Source organism: Sinohyriopsis cumingii, chromosome 9 (assembly GCF_028554795.1).
Source record: "Sinohyriopsis cumingii isolate HCF-2022 chromosome 9, ASM2855479v2, whole genome shotgun sequence".
In the NCBI taxonomy this organism is placed as follows: Eukaryota; Metazoa; Mollusca; class Bivalvia; order Unionida; family Unionidae; genus Sinohyriopsis; species Sinohyriopsis cumingii.
The window spans coordinates 119,821,576-119,847,148 of NC_142969.1; the positions used below are offsets into that span (position 1 = coordinate 119,821,576).

The 25,573-nt window shown below is 34.8% G+C and overlaps 1 protein-coding gene across 4 annotated transcripts in view; it reads right to left on the bottom strand.

Moving 5' to 3' along the window:
• Window positions 1-25,573, bottom strand: part of LOC149792586 (uncharacterized) — a 74,611-nt gene that overhangs the window by 24,791 nt on the left and 24,247 nt on the right. For all 4 annotated transcript variants that reach the window (XM_089971212.1, XM_089971213.1, XM_089971214.1 and 1 more), the window contains exons 2-3: window positions 15,140-15,895; window positions 9,328-9,472 (exon numbers count right to left, since the gene is read on the bottom strand). In XM_089971212.1, the coding sequence (XP_089827338.1) occupies window positions 9,328-9,472; window positions 15,140-15,895 (901 nt within the window). The remainder of the gene's footprint in view (window positions 1-9,327; window positions 9,473-15,139; window positions 15,896-25,573) is intronic.

Sequence of the window (25,573 nt, forward strand, 5' to 3'; positions counted from 1 at the left end):
ATCTTAAATTTTGCAAAATATCATGGATGAAAGCTAGAAAAATACAGATAAGATCTTCGATAGATATTTCCCTTCATTTCCCCAAGCATTCACCATTTTGTTTTGTGTTTTCCCTTGGGCAGATTTAGTATGATAAACATGTATTTGGGTTCAAACAAGAAATGCAATCTGGATGGACATATATGTAGACTACTCCCTCATTATAAAGATGTTGGGTTAGAACTAAAATGCAATCTGATGGACATACATTTACAGTTCCCCCTCACTGTAATGCTTTTTGGGCTAAAACTAAAATGCAATCTGGATGGACATACATTTACATTACCCCCTCATTGTAATGATGTTGGGTTAGAACTAAAATGCAATCTGATGGACATACATTTACAGTACCCCCTCATTATAATGTTCTTTGGGTTATAACTAAAATGCAATCTGGATGGACATACACGTACATTACTCCCTCATTATAATGCTTTTTGGGTTAAAACTAAAATGTAATCTGATGGACATACATTTACAGTACCCCCTCATTGTAATGATGTTGGGTTAAAACTAAAATACAATCTGGATGGACATACATGTACATTACTCCCTCATAATGTTGTTCATAAAAGTCATAAAAATGGATTGCCTTATAGGTGATGTCACTTTATATTGAGGTGTTTATAGAAAATGTTACTAATAAATAATTAAATAGGATCTATGGCCACACCTGACTATAAAGTGAATGCCTTATAGTGAGGGATCATGATATTCACGTATCTGCATATTGACGTTATATTTAACTTGAGTATTTCTCATGGGAACCACAGTAGATCATTGAGTGGAACACTGGACTTGTAATCCAAAGGTCGCAGGTCTGATACCTAACCAGGCCAGTTGCCATCGTATGTTCTTGGGAGAGTCACTTGACTCCCAGGTCCTCAGCATGTATAACCAAAAGTGCCATTAAAACCAACAAATACAAAACAAAGCAAAAATCAGTATATCTGAAGGGTACTTGTATTTATTAACTGTCGCTGCAGAAATCATGAATCATGGACTTTTGCTCACTTAAAATTTGTCCAGGGGCATGAACCCTATCAAAATGTATTCAGCAAAAGCCTGCTGAATACATGTGCCTCTAAGAAACACTGATTTGTTAAATTAAGAAAAGCTGAACATTATATTCTTTCGAATCGCACTTCCCCAAATAGAAATGAGAGTCCCTCTGAAGGATCGATGCTCAACTGGCCAAAAATAATTATTTTCACGAGTTCCAGAGATAAAAAAAAAATAATTTCATTTTAACAGCTGGCTGTTAAAACCATTCCTGGTATTTTTGAGTGATAAGATTTTTCAGATTGGCCATCATGGCAGCCATATTGGATGCAAGACCAGCACCATGTCTATTTTGACAAACTAGACACAAATATAAGGCTTTTGGTGAAAACTGTATGCCAATATGATCTTTAAGGAGAATTAATGACAAGATTTTGAATATGTTTAGTTTGACAACCATAATGGATAACTTCAGGGCACAATTTTATTTAGAATCAACTAGATATCATGAGAAGTCATTATCAACATTAATCAGGACTGGTGTTTGGGGGTGGCAAGTGGGGTTACCACCCCAGGCCCCACTCTTGAGGGCACCCTGTGCTTCTGGCCTACGGTCGTCCTTATGAGTTTGTCAAGCTATCTTCTCCAGTAAATTGGAAACGCTGATACAGGCCGCACATAATGCACACAAATCACAAAAGTTGGTCTAGTCTACACATAATTAGTGTTTGCAGTAGCATACCAATAGAAATACCAATACTCTGGCCCAACGCGGTCATGGTTGGCCCTAGGCCCTGCGTACTCCTAATGCCGCCTCTGAAGGTGTTGGACTGGCTGATGAATGTCTGCGTCTTAGTGGTGTTAACAAACCCTGGTATACACAAATGCTGCCTCTGACATTGATATATTACCATAGATCCTGGAAGAGTAACTGTAAGAATTGGATGTCAGGTCAGCATCATTTTCATTCAGGACCAACTAGATACTGTAATAAGTCATCTGGTAAAAAAAACCATGTCAATATGACTTTCCACTTAGGAGAAGTAGTGACAATGAGATTTTCAAGATGGATGCCATTGTGGCCATATTTGAGGTCATATTTCATTTAGTACCAGCAAGACATCATAAGAAGTCATCTGGCAAAAACCTCAATGTCAAGATGACTTTTCATAAGAAGTCATCTGGCAAAAACCTCAATTTCAAGACGACTTTTCGTAAGAAGTCATCTGGCGAAAACCTCAATGTTAAAATGACTTTTCATCTAGGAGAAGTAGCAATATGATTGTCAAGAATGGAAGCTGTGGTGGCCACACTGGATCTCTTCAGATCAGTACAATTTGTAAGATCAACTACAACATAGCAGAAGTTTTTTTTAGTGAAAACCCCTGCTGATATCACTTTCCATTCAGAAGGAGTAGCAATAAAAAGATTTTAGAAATAGCTGCTGTTGTAGCTATATTGGAAGTCATATCAGTAACATTTTCATTCAGGACCAGGTATACCTCATAATAAGTCTTTAAGTGAAACCCCCATGTTGATATGACCCTCCATTCAAATGTTGTAGCAACAACAGATTTTAAAAAATGGTAACTGTAGCAGACATACTGGATGTCTGGGTAGTATTGTTTTTATTCAGAACCAGCTGGGAATCATAACAATTCTTCTGGTGAAAACTGTATGCGGATATTACATGCTGTACAGGAGGTGTAGCAATAAAAAGCTTTTAAGGATGGTTGCCATGATGGCCATACCAGATGTCTGATCAGCACCATTTTTGGCTGGCCCAAAAAGGACATTATAAGAAGACTTTTGGTAAAAATCCCATGCTGATGATGATGATCCATTCAGGAGGAGTGTCAGCACCAAATTTTCATGATGGCTACTATTGTGACCATTTTGGCTGTCACAGCCGCACCATTTTCATTTAGATACAAGTAGACTTTGGTATGAATGTGTGTATGATATTTCATGGCAATCTTCCTGGTAAATTAGGAAGAGTAGCTAACAGGCAGATGGATGGACACCTGACAACAGGGACATTGAACAATCCCACCATAAGCTCTTCTTGATTATGCCCATTATGCCAAAATGTATGTGTGTGTGTGTGTGTGATTAAGATTTTTAACATAGCTTTATAAAAAATTCAGTCATATCACTATGATATCTGCAGTGTGGCAGTTTATAGTGATGTCTAGCACTGGGGCATCATGCTGCAGACACGTAGCATGATGTCCCACCCAGTCACATTATCCTGACACCAGGCCAAGCAGTCCTAACACTAACCTCTTAATTCTGAGCGCCAAGCGAGGCAGCTGTTAGTACCATTTTTGTAAGTCTCTGGTATGACTCGGCCGGGGTTTGAACCCACGACCTCCCGCTTCTGAGGCAGGTGCTCTAACCACTAGGCCACTGGAGCAGTATGCCAAAAAGTAAAGTGGACCATATATACTTGCTTATAAGACAAGTCCAACTGCACAGATCCATATCTGCCATCATATAATATACCAGCAGATCTGGGTCTATACAGTTTGTAAGGGATAATCAACAGAACAAGCAACATAGACCCTGATCTGCAGATGCATTATACTATGGCTGATCAGTATCTTTGTTATCTGCAGTTTGACTCGGCTTATAAGTTAGTACAGAAAACCGTCTATTTTTTTACGAACATCTTTTCAAGCGTCTACAATGCAATGAAATGTTTGCATAAAGTGTAAAGATTTAAATTTTTCCCCTATAAAAGTAAGACAAACAGACCTACTGAAAAATATTGAACATGAAGAGAACCCCCTCTATAATATTACATTATGAAATATAAAAAGTTTCAGTTGCAAAGTTTATTTTTTTTAAATGTGTCCCAAGGTATAATAATACAAAGAAGTACTCACTAATGATCATGTCTATGTCAATGTGGTCAAATGTGTGATTACACTAAGCAATACACACTAATGATCTTGTCTATGTCATTGTGGTCAAATGTGTGATTACACTAAGCAATACACACTAATGATCATGTCTATGTCAATGTGGTCAAATGTGTGATTACACTAAGCAATACACACTAATGATCTTGTCTATGTCATTATGGCCAAACGTGTGATTACACTAAGCAATACACACTAATGATCTTGTCTATGTCATTGTGGCCAAACGTGTGATTACACTAAGCAATACACACTAATGATCTTGTCTATGTCATTGTGGCCAAATGTGTGATTACACTAAGCAATACACACTAATGATCTTGTCTATGTCAATGTGGTCAAATGTGTGATTACACTAAGCAATACACACTAATGATCTTGTCTATGTCATTGTGGCCAAATGTGTGATTACACTAAGCAATACACACTAATGATCTTGTCTATGTCAATGTGGTCAAATGTGTGATTACACTAAGCAATACACACTAATGATCATGTCTATGTCATTGTGGTCAAATGTGTGATTACACTAAGCAATACACACTAATGATCATGTCTATGTCATTGTGGCCAAATGTATGATTACACTAAGCAATACACACTAATGATCATGTCTACATCATTGTGGTCAAATGTGTGATTACACTAAGCAATACACACTAATGATTATGTCTATGTCATTGTGGCCAAATGTGTGATTACACTAAGCAATACACACTAATGATCATCTTGTAGCCAGAGCTAACACAATTATTCTTATTTCTAAAGTAACTTAATGGGTCAATCTAGCCAATATTTGTGATCCACATAGGACCAAGACATTGGTATCTTCTTAAATTTCATTTTCTTCAATGTCTTTAGTTTTTACACCTTACTGAATGCAATCAAGGCTATAGGTTAAAATTATTACGCAATGGACTAATGTATATACTCACTTACAAGTCTAGTCCAACTGCAAACTGCATAGACACAGATCTGCCATCACATAATGCAACAGAAGATCTGGGTATTTGCAGTTTGTTACGAGTAATCAGTCAGACAAACAACATAGACTCTGATCTTCAGGTGCATTATGTTACAATAGATCAGAATCTTAGTTTTTTGCAGTTTGTTACGAGTAATCAGTCAGACAAACAACATAGACTCTGATCTACAGGTACATTATGTTACAATAGATCAGAATCTTAGTTTTTTGCAGTTTGATTCATCTTATATATGAGTAAATATGGTACCCATGACAACAAAACTGGGACGTTACCACTTGACACATCTGATCTTGAGATGGAGAAACACAAAGTTGAAGGTCATTTACTTTTTCATCATGACTTGTGTATCCTTAATTTTTCTAGAACATCATAGCTATCATTCCAATCAACAAGGTGGTTGACTTGGTTTTTATGTATTTTGACTTTGATGGCGAGGTAAATCCTTCTAACCAATGAAGCAGTTTTTCGTGAGCTAAAATACCAGTGATGACGTTATAATAAAATTAATGATGCTGTTTGAAGCTGAATGCTTGTGATACACCAATAAATAACACAAATGAGAAGAGCTAGGTAAGTTCTTTTCCATAATAAATGTAAACAAAGGCCTTTTAATTAGAATAATGGTGAATAAATTCAGACTCCTCTCAAAGTAAATTAAATGTTTGTGTAAATTTTAATACATCTGAATGCTCAAGATGTAGTCAGTGAATTTACAGAATAAATATGGAAATAAATAAAACTAATAATGTCTACAGTCATACAAAAGTATGTCTGTGTAAGATAAAAGGACAAAGGAATGTTTTCAATTTTTACGTCCTCGTCTCTACTAACCTCTTCAAATGACAAAATGAAAGACAAACTGGCAGAGGACCAATAAGTTCTTACTGTGTTCCAATTGTGACCATTATGCTAAATTATACATAAAATGGACATTCCTTTTTTATTACTGTGCTTACCTTTGAAATATTATTTTGTGAGTAATTTTTTAAATTTACTGTATGCATAATAAAAACCAATTTGCATCTGTTGGAGATCTATTAGCACCAATTTGCATTTGTTGGAGATATATTAGCACCAATTTGCATCTGTTCGAGATATATTAGCACCAATTTGTATCTGTTGGATATATATTAGCACCAATTTGTATCTGTTGGATATATATTAGCACCAATCTGCATCTGTTGGAGATATATTAGCACCAATTTGCATCTGTTCAAGATATATTAGCACCAATTTGCATCTGTTCAAGATATATTAGCACCAAAATTTGCATCTGTTCGAGATATATTAGCAACTGGTCCTCTGCGAGTATGGAAGTTTTAAAAGACAAAAAAGAAACCAACTTCTGAACCAGGTCAAGAAAAGATGAACATTACTTTCTATGTGTTGTCTTAATCCTAATGTAATAGTCTCCTTGTTAATTGTTTTCCTAATTGACAGAGACCACACTTTTGTCCCAATTGATAGAGACCCCATGTTAATCATTACCCTAACTAATAGAGACCTATGCTAATTCTTGCCCTAACTGGTAGGGACCTATGCTAATTCTTGCCCTAGCTGATAGGGACCTTTGCTAATTTTTGCCCTAACTAGAGAACTGCTAATTCTTGTCATACCTAATAGAGACCTGTGCTAATTATTGTCCTACCTAATAGAGACCCATGCTAATTCTTGCCCTAACTAATAGAGACCTATGCTAATTCTTGCCCTAATTGATACATACCTATGCTAATTCTTGCCCTAACTGATAAGGACCAATGCTAATTCTTGCCCTAACTGATAAGGACCTATGCTAATTCCTGCCCTAACTAACAGATACCGAGGGTTAATTTTTTCCCTTCTTATTCTTTGATAAATATCAGAGATTTCATTTACAAAACTCAATACTTCAATCACTAAAAATTCTTCTGGAATAGTAGCATTCGCAGCTGTTTCAGTTTTTGCGTAAATGTTCAGCTACTGTAATGCTATTGTATCAAACATGGAAGTTATTTGGAATGCAGAATGTCAGCAAGCATTGCATGAAAATTTGTGGATATGAAAACAATCTGGTTTTACAATATAATTTAGAAACTAATACCATATATACTTGCCTATAAGTTGAGTCAAACTGCAAACAACAAAGATCCTGATCTACCATAGCATAATGCATCTGCCTATCAGGTCTGTTTTTTGTTCTACTGATTAAACCTAACAAACTGCACAGACCCAGATCTGCTGGCATAGTATGCAATGGCAGATCTGGGTCTGTGCAGTTTACAGCTGGACTTTTCTCATAAGGGAATATATATGGTACTATGCTGTTTTAAGTGATTCATACCAAGACAATGTTTGCAATCCTCACCAAATTTTCACACCAAATTTTGACATAGAGAATCGGTATTCAACTACTGACTAACTGTTGGCTAGAAAGCAAATATTTTATCTTTCTTATCTCTACTATTAACAAATAATTGGCTGGTACAGAAAATATTTGTCTTTCTTATGTCATTATTTAAACATACTGTCCAAATAAGCAAGAATTACTAATAATGACTTGCTCAAAACCATCTACTATTATGGCTGCCAGTCTTTAAGGTCATCCTACCGTACAAGCTATTAGTCATTCTTGTTCAATACAATATACTAATAACTAGCATTCCAAGTAGTGTATTTAACCATGTGGGCTCCATTATTTCATGACAAAACACAAAAGAACAAAAGAACAAAGCTGTATAACTTATTTATAGGTAATGGTTATGAGCCATACCTGCAATGATATATAATCAATATATACTGTATATATATATATATATATATATATATATATATATATATATTATGCCTGTATGAAGACTTGAGGTACAATTTTCAAAACTGGGTAACATCTTACTCTAGGTCAATATACATGTATCTGTCATAAAACATATGGTCAAGCTTAATTAAACAGGTTGTTGAAATCAATGCTGTAGTTATTCAATATCATTTTTGGCTAAAGAATCTAAGACCCATTCTCAGGGTTATAAGGTTACTGACAGCCTTGTATCTCTTAGGTCCCAGGTTTGATTCCTGGTTTTGACATGCATTAGATTAATGATGGTGATGTGTATCCAGGAATATATAAGAGGAGGGCAAAAACAAACAAAAAATACCTTGAAAAAATCTAACAAATTCATTACATGGTTCTATTACCATAACAATAATAAACATAATGTTTTCCATTCATATGCTACGACCATTTTTCAAAAGTTGGGGGGGGGACACATGCTCAGAAAGGACGAATTCAGTTGATGCATCAAAACACTAACCAAGCCAATCAACTGTTACTACATTTTATTACATTTCCTATATATTACAATCATTAATACTTTTTCTATGAAGCATATTGCTTCAAAAGTAAACACCTGTGTAGAAGGTTTGTTAAAACGTTGTGACACTTTTCATTCTTTAAAGTTTAAATATTTATAAATGTATCAAATGGAACATAATTATTATCATTAATGTAATAACAACCAATGAAGAAATGTATTCAAACTAGCTGTAACATATCAAACCAGCTTCATTTTTTATGAGTATGGAAAGTGGTATTGTCTTTAAGTATTATATTTGTCACCTACATTATCACATGACACTCCACCTAGACCTATCAAATGCAAGCAAGTTTTGCAGCTATGTTTAACAGATACAGAACAAGAAAATTGATTAAACTGATTCAACTTTTATCAACTGTTCAAGTTATTGCTAAATTAATTGAGGCAATCAGGTGCTACTGGATCCTATTGTATTCACTTTGAAAAGCATTCATATTTGTATCCTATTTTTCATTCAGATTTTCTAACCAGTGAACAATGCTACTTGCATGTAATAGAATGCAGCAGTCAAGCCAAAGCAGGAAGTAAAATATTCATCAAAATAAAACATGGTTTTGTGTAGGATGGCAAAGCAAACAGGTGTGATTGGCTGGCTTTTATTTCATTCACAATGCAACAAACATGTAATTATGCTGATATTTGGATATGTTGTGAGAAAGCTAGTGCTTTACGTAAAATCTTAATTAGTACAATGAAACCTGAATGTCACACCATTTTTTCTAAAAATCAGAACAAAAATGTTTGTGAACAATTTAGGTTCTCAATCATTCACAATACTTCCTCTGATCAAATAATTAAGTAAAATGCAAAAAATCTATTGTACTTGCCTGGTACAGACAGCTACAGAGAATTGCAAATAAAATGTTTTTCCTCTATATTTTGTACAAAATGGTTGGCAAGCAGTATGAAATTGGACTTGCCCGGCATAATCTCAACTTGCCTTGAGCCATTTTGTGTATATAACACTTGCTCCAACCTTGATGATATTTGGTAAAGTCTGAAATCTTACTGTATATAAACACTCACCGTCTCCTTCATTATGCTGTGGAGCAGATTGGACCATCATGATTAAATTCCATGCATTCCGCATGATTGTCACAGCTTCTGCATGGGTGATGTTAAGGAAGGAATTTCCATTTACCTCCAGGATTCTGTCTCCAGGTTTTAGACCCTAGAAAAGATTGATTTTTCTTTCAAATGTGGAGATGCAAAATTAACTCACTATATTATACCATGGTTCCTGTTATATGCCATGCATTAAGTGATAGTACAACTTTTATATATTTATATACATGTATATATACATACATACATACATACATATGTGTGTGTGTGCATGGTATACTTAATGGCTCCCATGGACAGTGTTATAGTGAGGGAGTACTGTAATCATGCACCACATTTTAAGGCAGTCTTGTTATATGGTAGTATGCTCTTTGACTCCCTTGGACATCATTATATTCAGGGTTTGTCATATTATGTACCTCATTATAATTCATGCTCCTATGTCTAACATTATAATGAAGGAGTAAGGAACAATGTACCTAAATATAGGGCATCTGCTGCACTATATGGTAGCATGGACATCACTAAAATGAGTACTATAATTATATCATGTACCTCATTATAAGGCAATCTCACTATGAGGTGCTATGGACAGCATTATATGGAGGGAATTACTTTTACCAGGTCTTCATCCATCCTGACACTGTAAAGTAAATGCTATCATAAAAGTCATCAAAATATAAATAAATGGAAAAATAGTATTAAAACTACACAATAAAGGAACTGCATCAAAAATGTACAGAATGTGCATATTGATGAGTGTAAACTATTTACATACTATTTTTATAATGTAAATCTATGCTTTTTCCTGTGTTTGAGTTTTGTGAACATTTAAAGACTAGACATTAATCCAACAATTAAAGCAAATGTATGTGTACTATTAGGTACAGGAAATTAAAACATAAGGATTGCAAGGGCAAAACAATGTCTGTACTCCTTCCATTCAAGTAGACAACAGAAATGGATTACAACAGAATGCAGACAAATAACTAAAGAGAAGTAGAACAGATTAGAAAAAAAGTAATTGGTAATTAATTTCACGTTGGTAATATTTATGATTGATTCAGCTGACTGAAATTTTATGTCTTAATTTTCCATTTTTCCATTAATTAACTTATAATACTTTCTAATTAGCAAGTCAAATAATCATATTTTGATATCCAGAATTGCATTACAGTATGTAAAACACCTGATAACAAAATTGAATGTTATCACCAAAGATTTCTCCAGAAAGTCTGTTTGATAAGCAGGGTACAAGAGGGAGGCGGTCAGCGCATGTGACAGCCAGAATGGGGAAGGGTGCCATCCGGAGAGTTGAAATTCCATTACAAGTTTTCAAACCAAATGAAAAGTTCTCCAAAGTAAAAGTTATTTCCAATTTGCTTATGACAGCACTATACAATGTAAAAATCTACTTGCAAACATATTATATTTTTCGGTGTTTACAATTTAAAATTATATGTGGGGGTGCCAAAGGAAGGAATCACCTGAGTTGCCAAATACTTTAGGTACACCCCTGTCTTTATATATGTGTGTGTGTGTGTGTGTGTGTGTGTGTGTGTGTACTTCGTAATCAGTCAGTAGCAGACGGTTTTGTCACACAAAACAAATAAAAGCACGAATATGCCACCATTTCTTAATACTGGATCAATCATATTTGTGACTTAGTACTATCACTTTAATGGTATATTGCAAATGGTGGAGCTAATTATAGCTTTGGTAAGATTAGTGAGGAAAATGGCTAAGACCGCGCCCGTTCAAATTAATACTATTAATCAATGGTGAATGACGCATTCTACCGTATAAGCTTTTGGATCCAAGTGCAAACCGCATCTTGTGGATTTTATTTCCGCCTTAAAACTCATACAAAACATACCATGCATGTTACCGGATCTACTTCTGTAGTTAATTTATCTACCTGTCGGCATAGGATTGGAAAGTCATCCTTATCTGTTTGTTAATGGTGTCTGACCGCACTATGTGAAAGAAGTGAAAACAAGTACAATTATCAGCATGTGGAAAATCGCCACGTGACGGCAGCAAGCAGGACGCATGATAGGCTCTGCTAGGTAGATCTCAGATCTTTAGCAAACAGTATTTATACAAACTTATCTTTCTTCGTAGTGAGTAATCAAGTTCATTATAAACCATATCAAGCTATATTTGCCCGACGAGGCTATGATTTTAATAACACTTGGTTGACCACAGCTAAAAATTTTGGTCCGCCAGGCAATGGCTGTTTTTTTCTGAATGGTTGTTGTTGTTGTTGTTGTGGGGTTTAACGCCATTTTTCAGCACACGATAGAATATGCCTGGCAGCCAGTATTAATGGTGGAGGAAAAACCCTGGAAAGAACCACCGACCAACGAGAAGCTACTGGCAAGCTTTCTCACATACCTACATTGGCCGAATCCTAGACTCGAACACACGCAGGCAGAGGTGAGATGGCAGTGATCCCTAACGTAACGCGCTTTAGATCACTCGTGGCCTCTGAATGGTAAAACTAGTAATATAAAGTCAATGTAAAACAATGCTATTTGACCAACATTCAATACCAGCCGCTTTAACTGAAATTCAGTGTGATGTTTCAACATGACGCGAACCACGTCAATCATTTTAACATATTCAACGATCTTAATGGTTCCCATTTAAGATATTTACAAAATAAATTTAAAAAAAACGGGTAAAAAATAATCACAAAAATGATGTGTTGTTATTTTTTTAGATCTTTGTTCTAAAATGAATATTAGCCATTAAGCGTTGTTATGTGATTACTACCTAACAACCCACCCACCCCCGCCCAACCCTTAAAAGGGTAGTGCCACCCATAGTTTGCCAAGCATTTATGGCCCATATTTCCAAAGTCGTTCACGGCGGAAAGTAAAAATAATTTAATACTTTTATTTTAAATAACATGTTAAAATTCCTTTTTATCGACCAGGAAATAATCCCTTCACAGCACCAAACTTGATTTTCTTAAGTATATTTGTTTTTAACAAAACTTTATATTTCTTGTAACAACGATATTTTGAAAAGCATCGGTCTAGTTGAATTTGTGTCCTCTCTTTAAGTCATTTGACCTTTCTGTGAGCATATATGGTAGTCAAAATACTATAAAAGGTTTAAATCTCTACTGAATTGCAGTTACATGAGAAAGAACTTGCGGATTTTATCATGATAACTGACTGTGCTAGCTATATATATGATGAATAAGACGTTAACCTAATTGTATGAATTGTAACCTATATTTTGTCATTATATTAACGACCCAAGAATAACAACAACACTTTTTGTGATTTTTCCGGAACTAGTGATTTAACTAGAGTTGTTGTCCGCTTCTAGCATGCTGACGACCTTAAGTAATTATATATATATATATATATATATATATATATATATATATATATATATATATATATATATATATATATATATATATATATATATATATATATGTGTGTGTGTGGTTTAGACCTTTGGCATTTATCAGAACCATATGGAGAAAACAAGCCTGTCGTGCCCGCAATCAAAAAATTGCTTAACAACATACGACCTTGACGCCAAGGTGGAAAAAGGTTGAACGTGCACGTTGCAGAATGAATTGACGTACCTTGAAATGAATTATGGTTTATTACAAGTATGAAGAAAATTAATCAAAACAGATGTGAAATATAAGCCAATGAAACAAAACTTTAACGAAAACCACACTATAAATGTATAAATGTTTTGTAACTGTACTTGACCCAAGATCAAATGGGAGAGCGAACTAGTCACAAAATAAATTGTTTTATGATCTTAATGACTCACCCCAAGGTTTAGAAAAAACAAGCAAATTTAAATTTTAGAAAACAACAACAAAACTGGAAATTATCTATATATGTGACGTAGATCTCAGGGTCATAGGGGTAAGAGAGTATGTCTTACAATGAATAGTCTTAGCTCGTAATAATTCGTGTCGTGCGTGACACAGGGGCTCGTATCGTTGCGTACAATTGACCTGTCATACATGTACTATATAACAACTAGTTATTATATAATACATGTATGACAGGTCAATTGTATGCAACGATACGAGCCCCTGTGGTGCATGACTAATATCTGTCAAACGATGTAGAAAATAGAAGCATATGAAAATACCTTTGAACCAAAACCTTAGCTTCCTAATGATTCATACCAGTTATGGTTAGGATATATCGAACTGTGGTAAGTCTTAAAATATTGGCAAGCTGATTGCCCCATGTTTACTTTAATGACCGTGTTTTGTTCTAGAATCTAGGTCACGTGTGGGTGCTATGAGTCACAGAATAAATATCTAGAGCAAACAATCGAATGACATATTCTTTGAAACTAAGTTTTGCTCCAGTATGCGATCCATTTGGCAAATAGATCACTAAAACTGTATGGAACACGTACCGTATGTACTCGCTTATAAGTGGAGTCCAACTGCAAACTTCCGTTTCGTAAGAGTCATTAGCAGAGCAAACAATGTGTACCTTGATCTGCAGGTTCATTATGTTATGGCAATCAGGAAGTTTGTTATATGCGATTTGACTCATCTTGTAAGCGAATACGTACGGTACACTGTTATTGGAAAGCTTGATCAAAGAAGCACCTCATGGACGATATTGACAATACCATTAGAGATAACATGTGTATAATATCACGATTACATACAAAATTAAATTTAAAAAAAAACTAAAAAATTTACCGTATAATTTGCTGCTTACATCTACATGATTACTTAATATTAATCCAGTCACATGAAAGACAAATAATGATCAATGATGTACAGTCTATACGAACTTGTCACATGCTTGCCATAAAAAACATCAATGCAACTGACTGAAAAAAGCAAGAATGTAAACTTGTTAAGGGACTAAGTGGCAAAATATTAGTCAGAGTTCACTGCTAACTAAAATTTTCCACTTTATTTTGTAACTCAGTTGAATTATGTTATCATCTTTGTATTATCACATTGTTTCTTTGCTGTATTGCTACACTGTTGTAATAGTGATTCTTTATTACAGTGACAATTCAACAGTGCTACCAGCAGTTCAAATTAGCCATATGTGACCATTTTATTATCTGACACATTCTTTGATGGCTCAAATCAGCCACTTGTGCACCACTTTTTCAAAGCATCTCTGCCATATTCGTTGCATTTTTTTAAAAAAGAAATTCGGCCATTTGAGAAGCAATCCTAGAGATGGCACAATATATACCAACCATGAATTTAATTTATATTTCCTCTAACAATTTTTTTAAAAATCGGTATGAATTAAATACTTCCAACAACGAAAAATGGTTTATTAAGACAGGTTGCATCTAAGAACCTGTCATTAAATTATATAAAAAAGTGATTAAGCATAAAGACAGGTCGTCTTTCATAACATATGTCTTTCAATACAGGTTTACCCGTATTAATATTTCAGTTTGGATACATAAGAATGAAACGTGTTACTTGAAATATCTTTTAAACTACATGTGTATAAGTCTAGTATCTATTATCTGTATTTAGAGTTATTTTTTCTGATAGTTTGAAAATATTAAGTTTTATATTTGTGTCAACCTATCTGAGCAACAGATTGCAAAATGTTAATTGTTACATCATAATTCAGCATGTATTTTTCATGATGTAACGTTATGAAGCTGTATTAATAAAAACATGATATTCTTGTTCATTTTGTTCTGTTTTTATGGCGTTTTAGGTTTGTTTGTTTCTTTGTCTTTCTGTCTGTATGTTGTTTTTGGTTTTGTTCCTTCTTATACTTACCACAGTGGCTGCAGGTCCAGCCTCCTCTACAACATTTATGATGATGTCTACTCCATATTCTTTTCCTCCAGTGATTCCAAGGCCAAGAGTTCCGTCCGATTTGCGTTTCAGTAATACAGGTCGAACATTATTCCTGTCTTTCAGGTAATTAGGTGTATCAGGCCGATCACTTTTTCCATCAAAAACATCTGATACATCGTCTCCGTCATCGTTCTCACTATATATTCCACTAGTAACGCTGGTCCCTGGAACGGACTGTAGCTCATAAGAATTTTTCAAAGCATCATATTTCACCATAATTTTCTTCTGGCTACCGCGGGATACAATTCGGAATGTACCTGAAGAATCTTGAGCGATAATTTTGGGGATTTCGTTCGTAGAGTTTCCATTAGTTAATATTTTAAGATACGAGTCATAGTCACTGTATTGAAGGCAGCACAACCTATGGTAGTCCGCTTGAAGATTTTTGGGAATTCGGCTACTTAATTCAATCAAAAGGAATATTTTCTCTGTCGAGTTTATAACAGGCTTGAGTTGGTGGACCAAAGATGCTACTGAATTTGAAACACGAAAATGGTGGAGAGCCTGTTTAAATTTATGGCACTCTTCTTCTGTAAGTAGTTCATGTGCCAAATTGCGGAATATGGCCTCGCTCCGTTTTACCTCTGCCATTTTCCACAGTTCCTCAGAATTCGCTCGCCTATGAGATCGCAGTAACGGCTTCCACGTCCAAGACTTGTGAGGTACGTAAACCACCTGGAAATATTTAGAAGCCATGATTAGGAACGTTTGTCTGTCAATGGACAAGAATTAATGAATTTTTGTAATCTTGTAACCTATATTTCAAAACAGAGAATAAAAGTCCTCCTCCTTTTAGTCAAACTTCCAGAATGCATTCCAGTACTGTACTGTCTACGACGAGTTCCCCCGACTGTCTTCCGCAAATATTGACTACATTGTGAAAGGCTATTTCAGTGCACACAATAGCACAACCCAACAATCAATATAAATTCATAGAGAACATCAAACAGCCCGTATAGAAACTGTAATAATGGCAAAGAAAACAAAAGCGGTGGAGATATTTATGGCAATTTGTTCATGCCACGTGAATAAATCACTTAAATCCAAAATACAATCATCGTCCAAAGAATGCTTTGTCTTTTTACGAAAGAGCTAGCATGAATTGGTCCAATGTTGAGGAGATGAGTATTATTATTATAGTCAAAGATAACTCTAATGTATGAATTCGTGTTTAGTCCCCACCCAAAAACAATAAACAATGCTTCCGGCGAGAAAGTATGCATCTCATGATGTATACATATATCCCTCGCATCAAGACAGAAATTCGCAAATATTGATTTGTGTGCCGAGTCACGGTATCAGTCATCAAGATTGCTTAGTCTTGCATGTCACGGACGAATACAGAGGACATTACAAATCTAATCAACTTGAAGTTTTGACTACAAAGTACATGCGAAATTGTCACTGTTTCCCCGGGCTCATTATATTTACATTTTTATGCGTTATCGAACAGAGCTGTAGATGAAAGAGTACTAGAAAACATTGTTCACATGCAAGAACGATAACATTTAAAAGGTTTTGTTCAGTGATTGTGTCGATAAAATGTTATCATTGTATCCATATATAAGGTGATTGTGGACGTGTGCAGCAGTTGTGTGTATTACTACAATTATAAGATGTGTGCGTGCGTATTGTTTCTACATCTGTTTGTGTGAGTGCTGACGTATACGTTTGTGTAGCTTATGTTCATTTTTGCACCCGTTGACCGCTATAAATCTATTTAATAATATTATTCAATATAAATATGTTGGGACCACGTGGAAATGAGTCTTTTATGACTAAGTGTGTTGTATTCATTAACTGTTATTGTTACTATTATTATTATTATTATTTAGGAGGACAAGCAAATTAATAAATATAAATGTAAACCAATTAATTTTAATTTTAACAAAACTAGAAAAATAGTTGTATATTAGCAATTTTTCAAAGAAAAACCTTGATCAATCACCCTTTTTATCCTTACTGTCCGTATGTCTGTGTGTGAAAATTTCGCTGTAAATGCGAAATATTTTGTTGTTAAGATTTCGTGTCTTATTCCGCTTTTTAAACCGTATAATCATGAATGTTATGCATGGAGATATTTTGCGTATTTCAAAATGCCTAGATTTTGTGATACCTGCATGTAATCCCTTATAGCAACGCAAGTAATAAAAAAAAAACCATGTAATAGTTTCAGGCAAAACCTGATTTTTTTCAATGTTACCTCAAACGCAGCAGTCAACAAGATCATGTCATCACCTCGAATATATATATATATATATATATATATATATATATATATATATATATATATATATATATATATATATATATATATATATAATCATGATTATTTCAAAGATTCGTGTTTCCGAACGTTTAACAGCACATTAGCATACCCCTGTCAAGTAAGTATAGGCATCAGCAACAAATACGTATTGAATTTAACGGTAATTAGCATAATCATGCCTATACACTGTACACGTTAGGTTTAGATATCCCAAACAAGGCAAATGGGTCAGAAATCCTTAAAATACAAAGTCAGATATTTAAAACCTAACTCCTATAAATAAATAAAAAATTCCGAGATCTTCCCAGGGTAGCATCGCCACTGGACATAACCAAGGTCAAAAATGTTGCCTGCATTAGTCGCTTTCTACAACAAGCAGGAGGGTGCATATGTCATATGTTACATCTCCAAGCCTGCGGGGGTACTGAATTTGTTAAGTAATCCTTAATAACTACATGAGTGAGTTACCTGAATCGAGATTTTAATTTGAGACACTGTCATATGTAAACACTTAATTATTTGAATATATCAACCCTACCTTACCTACACAGAGCATCCAGCCTACTTATCGATTTTTTGTATGGGTGGGTGGGTGTTATAATAAAAAGAAGTTACATCTACCTCTTTTAAGTTTTCAGTAACTGCTTTGTTCAGTAACAAACAATAAATCCATCTGTATTCATTTTTTGGAACTCAACCTGAACATATACTCTTTAACCCCCCCCCCCCCGTGTTCTAGTTTTCATGACATTAGATTCCCAATAACTGCCTTATATTTGCTGATGCAGACCACGTTAGTCTAGGATTTAGTGGTAAGTAAATACACCCTTTTCAGTCTTTGTATTCCTATTTACACAGATGGGTCCATTTACAAGTGGTATTAGAAATATGAAACGGCCAGATCTTGCAATACAACTTCGAGGTGTATAGAGAGAAAGAAAAAAGGTCACGCATGCATGGGTAGTTATGAATGCTAACCTATAATTATGAATCCGCAGCATTCTCGTAAAAAACTTAAATGTAAAATCGGTAGTGCTACAGTAATGTGTCACATTAATGGCATATATTCGTAGTACAAGTGTGTCAAGTGGGTCGGTGGTTCTTCCCGGGTTCTTCCTCCACCATTAATACTGGCCGCCATACATAGCCTATCTTGTGCTGAAAAATGGCGTTAAACCCCACAACAATATATATATATATATATATATATATATATATATATATATATATATATATATATATATATATATATATATATATATATATATATATATATATATATATGTGTGTGTGTGTGTGTGTGTGTGTGTGTGTGTGTGTGTGTGTGTATGCCTTATCCAACTGACAGATAAGAACGTGACAATATGGTAACATCACAAACATCACAGCATAAATTTTTCAACTAAAATTACACTCCTTTCTCAACATTGACATTGTCAACAAATGTAGATGGAGTTCTTCATCCTCATTAGAACTGTCTATCAAATTCCTATTCTTAAAATAATCATGTAAATAACTTGCCGCATGTTGATTGTCCGCATTATACAGGGTTGTGTTTTGGATGCCAATATACGGACGGAAAATACAAATTATCTTACCGTTTTACAATTTACTCTCTTATACAAAGCATCTCCTTGGAAATGTAAAATGAGGTGCTCGATTATCTTTCCAAACTTTCGGAGGTATTTGAAAAAAATACAAAATGGATGGATTATTTACAGAAAAATGCATGAAAATGAAAGAAAGGCTAATGTTTCAGCTGTTTATATTAATTTCCGCCGTGATTTACTCAATATGCACGTGTAATTCCTTAAGTTAAAAGTGACGATCTTTTCCTAAATCGGCGTAGTAGCCCTGCGTATGGACGCTTTTCAACCTTCACCATCCACAATCAACTTGCACACTAACCACCTTACCCCAACAGCGATCTAATTTAAGTGCACAACTTACGAAAAATCCGATCAATGCGGAAAAGTGACAAAATGACATTGACAAAATCAATAGTTTACTTTGCGAGCAAAGAGTACGTCAGCACTGGACTATACAATGTTGTTTTTCAGTAGAAGCAACGTACCTCAAAGAGTAACAGCAATATCACAATTAGTAATCAGATGGAATAAGAACAAATACAACATTACATACATCTGCACATACTTCGATCATGACTTACGATATAATTGGAAAGAAAGGAAAATAAATCTGAAGTGAACCTGTTATTTAACAGTTATGAAACGAATAAAATCATCTGAACTCGTCAGTATTGGTAAAATTAATTTCTTATAAGGACAAAAAAAAAGAGAAAAGACACAACAATTAAAAAGATAGCAGCAATATAACCTAATCGCGAAATAATAAAGAAATATTGGTTTCAATTTATGTCAGTATTCAGAAATATGGAAATAAAATGCATATGTACTAATTTTGTATGAACCTTTTATCCGACTAGAAACGGTTCTTGTCATATTGGCGACTGCTGCATGCGGTCTGACCACCAAACATCGAGTAAATGGGTGTACCACCCAGGACCCTTTAGGTCCACGTATATGATTTAGAGTCAGCTTCTCCCCTTTTAATATTTGAGAGATAGACGGAAAGAGAGACAGAGAAGAAGATGAAATTATTTAAAACAGTCACTGATATACCTACATTTATGGCGAATGTAATGTGATACCTTTCTCTAAGCGAAAATATGGAAAGAACATCATACAAATAAAGTAAAGAGTATTATAAATTAAGCAAATTTTATAAATAATATCGTTCATTTTAGAACGTTTTATTAAAACGCCAAATTTTATAAAAACTACATAATTTTTTGCTTTGGGTAATATAGAGGTATTTGAGGAGAAGCTACTTTCTTTGTTCATCCGCCAAATTCAAACGTGTGGTCAGCATCTGAGATTAGTTTTGTCCTTCTGTGACCGTCCTGGATATTAATGATAACAAGGTCCAGTCCTGAATCTAATATATGTCTTATATACTATTTGCTTTATCAAATAAAAAGTCAGACACGTCTCTTCCAATAAAATTGTTGGATTCCAGACCTGTCTACGCATAAAGCTGTGTTGGTCAGATAAATGCGAGACATATTCAGACTTTAGCCGTATTCAAACATATGACATATTCTAAAGGAAGCCATATTCAAACATATGACATTTTCTAACGTAAGCCATATTCAAAACTTAGTCATAATCAAACGTAATCCATATTCAAACTTCAGCCACAATCAAACGTAAGCCATATTCAAACGAAATACATATTCAGACTGAAGCCGTATTCACAACATGAGCACTTGTAATTAAAATATTTATTTTCTTTTGTTGGTTTCCAGGTAGTTATTGGCTTGTGTATCTGCGTGACAGTTAGATTGGATAATGCAAGAAACCACCCAGAGATGCTGTATTATCGATGCAGACGAGATACGTATTGAATGATACTGGGCCCTTCTTACACAATAGTGATGTTTTCAAATGCATGCATATCATCATAGATAATTGGCTCAGTAACTTGACAACATGTTTACAGCAAATGTACAGCTTCTGTTGTGTGGATGAATAATTTTGCTGACGTTTTTGGGGCGGGGGCAAAATCTAAACATGTACAGTAAAGCCTTTCAAAACGAAAGCTTAAGTCGAAAAGTCGTTTGAAACTAAAACAGATTTATGGTTCCCAGTTTTCTTCTTATGAAACTACCACCGTAAACCCTAACTCCCTTCAAAGACAGCATTTAATTTAATTCCAAGGGGTTTAGCTCTTCACAGAATTTGTTGTGTTTTCGAGAACTAGTGATAAGGGTAATGACAACAACAACAAAATATTGAGACGCAAATTATATCCCCGTTTCGAGAAGAGGGAAGTGGAATGGATTGTATATGTTTGTCCGTCTGTCCTCCATATCCTGGCTATACACTCCCGACTTTTTATTTTATGATGAATGCTTCGCGCACCAAAATATGTGTTATTGAGACCTGCTTTCCATGTTTTATTTCAAATTGCTTAACGACTACGAGCTCTAATTCTAGTGCCTTTTCACCAGTCTGATAAATTAGCAGCTAATACTATATTTGTATACCAGTTCAATTAATATAACATGATACAAATACATGTTTGATGGCTGTTTACTAATTAAGACTTAATTTACATTTAAGAGTCATTTTCTTATGTTTGATGTAGAATGTTCACTGAATACATATAATGCGGTACAAAAGTCGTTATCAGTGCTTTTGACCTTAAGCGTAATAGCATGGACTGAAGATCATTGAATGTTTTCAGAAAATGTCAAGCTATTACCACATTGGTTAAACTGGTGTGTGTGTGTGTGTGTGTGTGTGTGTGTGTGTGAGAGAGAGAGAGAGAGAGAGAGAGAGAAAGAGTTGGAGTTTTAACGTAGCTTTAAAAGAAAGTTCAGTCATATCTGCTACGATGTCTGCAGTGTAGCAGTTTAGCAGGCCGACCAGTCCTAACACCAACCTCTTAATGCTGAGCGCCTAGCGATGCAGCTGTCAGTACCATTATTAATAAGTCTTTGGTATGATTCGGCTGCATCAGAGGCGGACGCTCTAACCACTAGGGCACCGAAGAAGTGGATAAATCTGTAAGTAAATTATCTTTTCCAAAAGAAAAACAAAAAAGTTATTTAAGTGACATCATTCAAGGTATTCCTCCAACATATCCACAAGCTGGGTTCAATAAAAAATATCCATTTATTTTCTGCTTGTGTTATATATAAACCTCTGCAACTAAATATACAAGTCAAGACCTTTGACCTTAAACTCAGTGTCCGAGTGGAAAGCAACTAAATAAAAAGTCTGATAAAAAATATTCACTTGTTTATGCATATGTCAGTATATTCATCAGCTCAATCAAGTGCACTAACGCGAATACTGATTTCTGACATGACCCCAAGGTCAATTAGGTCTGACTTTTAAGACTCCTTCACAAACGTGCTAATTTATGGTTGGTCAGATCTGCGTTAGTTTCATTCAGAACCAACTGAATATTGCAAGAAGTATTGCAAAGATCTCACTGGACATCATAATAAGTAGCTTAGCGAAAATCCTATTTCAGTACGACCATTCGTTAAGTAGGATTAATAATAACAATGCTTTAAAAGATGGCCGACGTAGCGGCCATGTTGAATCAGATCGGTACAATCTTCATTTAGAACCAGCTAGATAGCACAGATAACACACGAATTAGTCGATAGGATCACCCATCTAGGATGAGTAGTGAGAACAAGATTTTGGGATATCCAAAGACAAAGCAGATGTGCACCGTTTTCAGTTAAGACCAACTAGCCACCATAAGAAATCTTGCTGTGAAAAAATAACCATGGTGGCCACATTGAAATTCAGATTAGCACCATTTTCATCTAGAAATAACTAGACACCATAATTAGTCTTTTTGTGAAAACTTGTGTCCATAACACCATTCATTGACGGAGAGTATTATTAACAAGATTTTCAAGATGGCCGTCATAGCATATACGCTGGATGTCACATCTGCACCGCTTTCATTTAAAATCAACTAGATATCGCAGTTTACCTTATAGGGAAAACCTCCATGTCGATGTACCTTCCATTTGGCGTACTAACGATGACAAGATTTTCAAGATGGCTGATGTGGCAGCCATTGCTGTGTGGTACCAAGCAGACCTCGAGATGAATGCGTTTATTTTTGTTTCATTGCAATCCACCTAGTTGTTTAGAATGAATATAGATAACAGTCTTGTATTTGGATGACGGATTCGGGACGATGGACAAAACGTCTTCATAAGAGATCATTTGGTCGATGACTTGTGTTAAAATTAAAACTGCACACTTTTTCCACACAGATTTGGAGTAGTTTGGTTAATGCATGCAAGGATACCGTGTTAACATACCCATGCCAGTTATAAAAAAACAACTATTTTTTGTTTCGTCTATACTCAGTGCACTATAAGTTGGAGTTGTCTTTAAAAACCCTTTCTACCCTTACAGGAGATCCTGCAATCAACCCATTGTTATCCACCGACTGAGCTGTCATGGAGGACATAGAAATAAAAAGTATTATTATCTATAGGCTACATATATATGTTATGGATATACCAAACTTAAGGACGCCTCATTCATGTAGAGCTTTCTTTCCTTCATTATCTACAAATGCTTTGTTCAATGTCTGGCTATTAAGTTAAGACACGTATTTAGAGTAAAAGTACGGTTTGATTTGTGGCGTATCTAGTTGACATAAATGGTCTCTTTGGGTATTTAGAACAATCCTAGCATATGCAGTAAAACATGTCTTGAGAAACCATTTCAGAACAAGACAACATGTATTGAGAGATCATATTCCCACTGCACAGATTCATTTTTTTTTCAAATTATAGTTTAAAGACTAATGAGAAACAGCATGTCTTGTCTAATTCTGGGTTTTACTTATTACTACAATTACAGTCAATGGTGGCTGCCCCATTTATTTATTTATTTGTTTATCTGCAACTTATAAATGTGTCAGTATTTTGGGGACAACTTTAATTTTTGCCAATTTTTGAAAATTATATGCTAGTGTATTTTTGTATTTATGATATTCCTAAATCTCCCCCTCCCTTCTCTTTGCCGACCAATGTACCTGGTAGTATGCACATTGTATGACTGTAAACCTTCTTGCTACTGTAATATTGCATTTTTGGTTTTGCTTCATGAAGGTCGTTTGTAATGGTCCTAATTCACGACTGAAATGTATACATAAAAATAATTTCATATCCGGTGTCAATATTCAGCACATTCTGGTGGATTTGAAATACGGGCTTTATCAAAGGCTGTTCAATACATGGGAGTGGCATCAATATACTGTATAGAAGAAGAAATCATACTCTTCTCTTTTATTTAGACCATCCTGTGTTGCTAAAAGATATACTATTTATTGCAAGACGTCTACCCAGTAGAACGAAAAACAATGTCGGGATTTATTTATTTTTTCAGTCACAAAAGGTACAGTCTTAAAGAGCAAGTTTCTTATGTCTTAACGTTTGCTTAATTAATATATTATTTGATTTAAATTGTATGCAGGTTTCACAAAGAAACACATTTTTAGACAGGCTCAAACTCAGTTAATCTTGTTGAAATCTAGATACCTGGTGCTTGGTCCTTGAATTGTTCCATGTGCAATTAGAGCATCCATAGATCTTTAATTATTTTTACCGATCCTTCTTATCAATGACTAATTCATCTTGGGCGGGATGGTGGTGGTGATGGTGGTGAATTTAACAACATTTGACTGATTACAAATCATACCTGCAAGACCATATTAGTCTTGCAAATGGATTATTTCCCACAAATCACAAAATGAACTGAGGGATCGACCATTATGCTGGAAAGACACCCCTCCCCCGAAAAATGCATGGTCGGTTCCTAATTGTTGATTTGAATTTATAGCACAGATCGAACATCCATATTTAACTTCAAGGAAGCAATGGTTCTAATAAAGCGCAAATGTTTCACCTGATCTGATCCCCAAGTCGTCTTTCGAATTATTTACATTTGCGTCACGCACTTAATACTAATGGCTATTACTTCCATCTCGAACCCAGTACTAAATATTGTTACTTCCAACACACACCACGGCTTATAAGGGTCATTATAAGACTTCACTCATTGTATTCTCCAAGTGATGGACAGTAATAGGAAATGATAAAAAAAGTAATTTTCAAGACAAAATAAACTCGGTGTAATTTTGCTATCGAATTGCATTAGACATAATCAACAAAAATTATATTTTCATGTTCTCTCTAATTTAGGACACGATTTCCTTTGATGTCACGGATTCTTATATGCTGTTTACAAAATTGTTATTTCATTATTTGCAAGCAATTCGTTGTACAAAATAATTGCTATAATATATATACAGCGAGATTTCCCTGATCTATCCCTCTATAACTACCTGGTTATTTATGCAGGCTGGCCACATACAGTATAATAAACCAAAGGCGCTTATTTACCATTCTTATTATTTTTAAATGTTTATATTTGTTCGTTTTTCTTCTATTTTCTCTTTCTAAAAGAGATGCGGGCACTGTACTGTATAACGTTTTGTCAAACAAACATTTAATT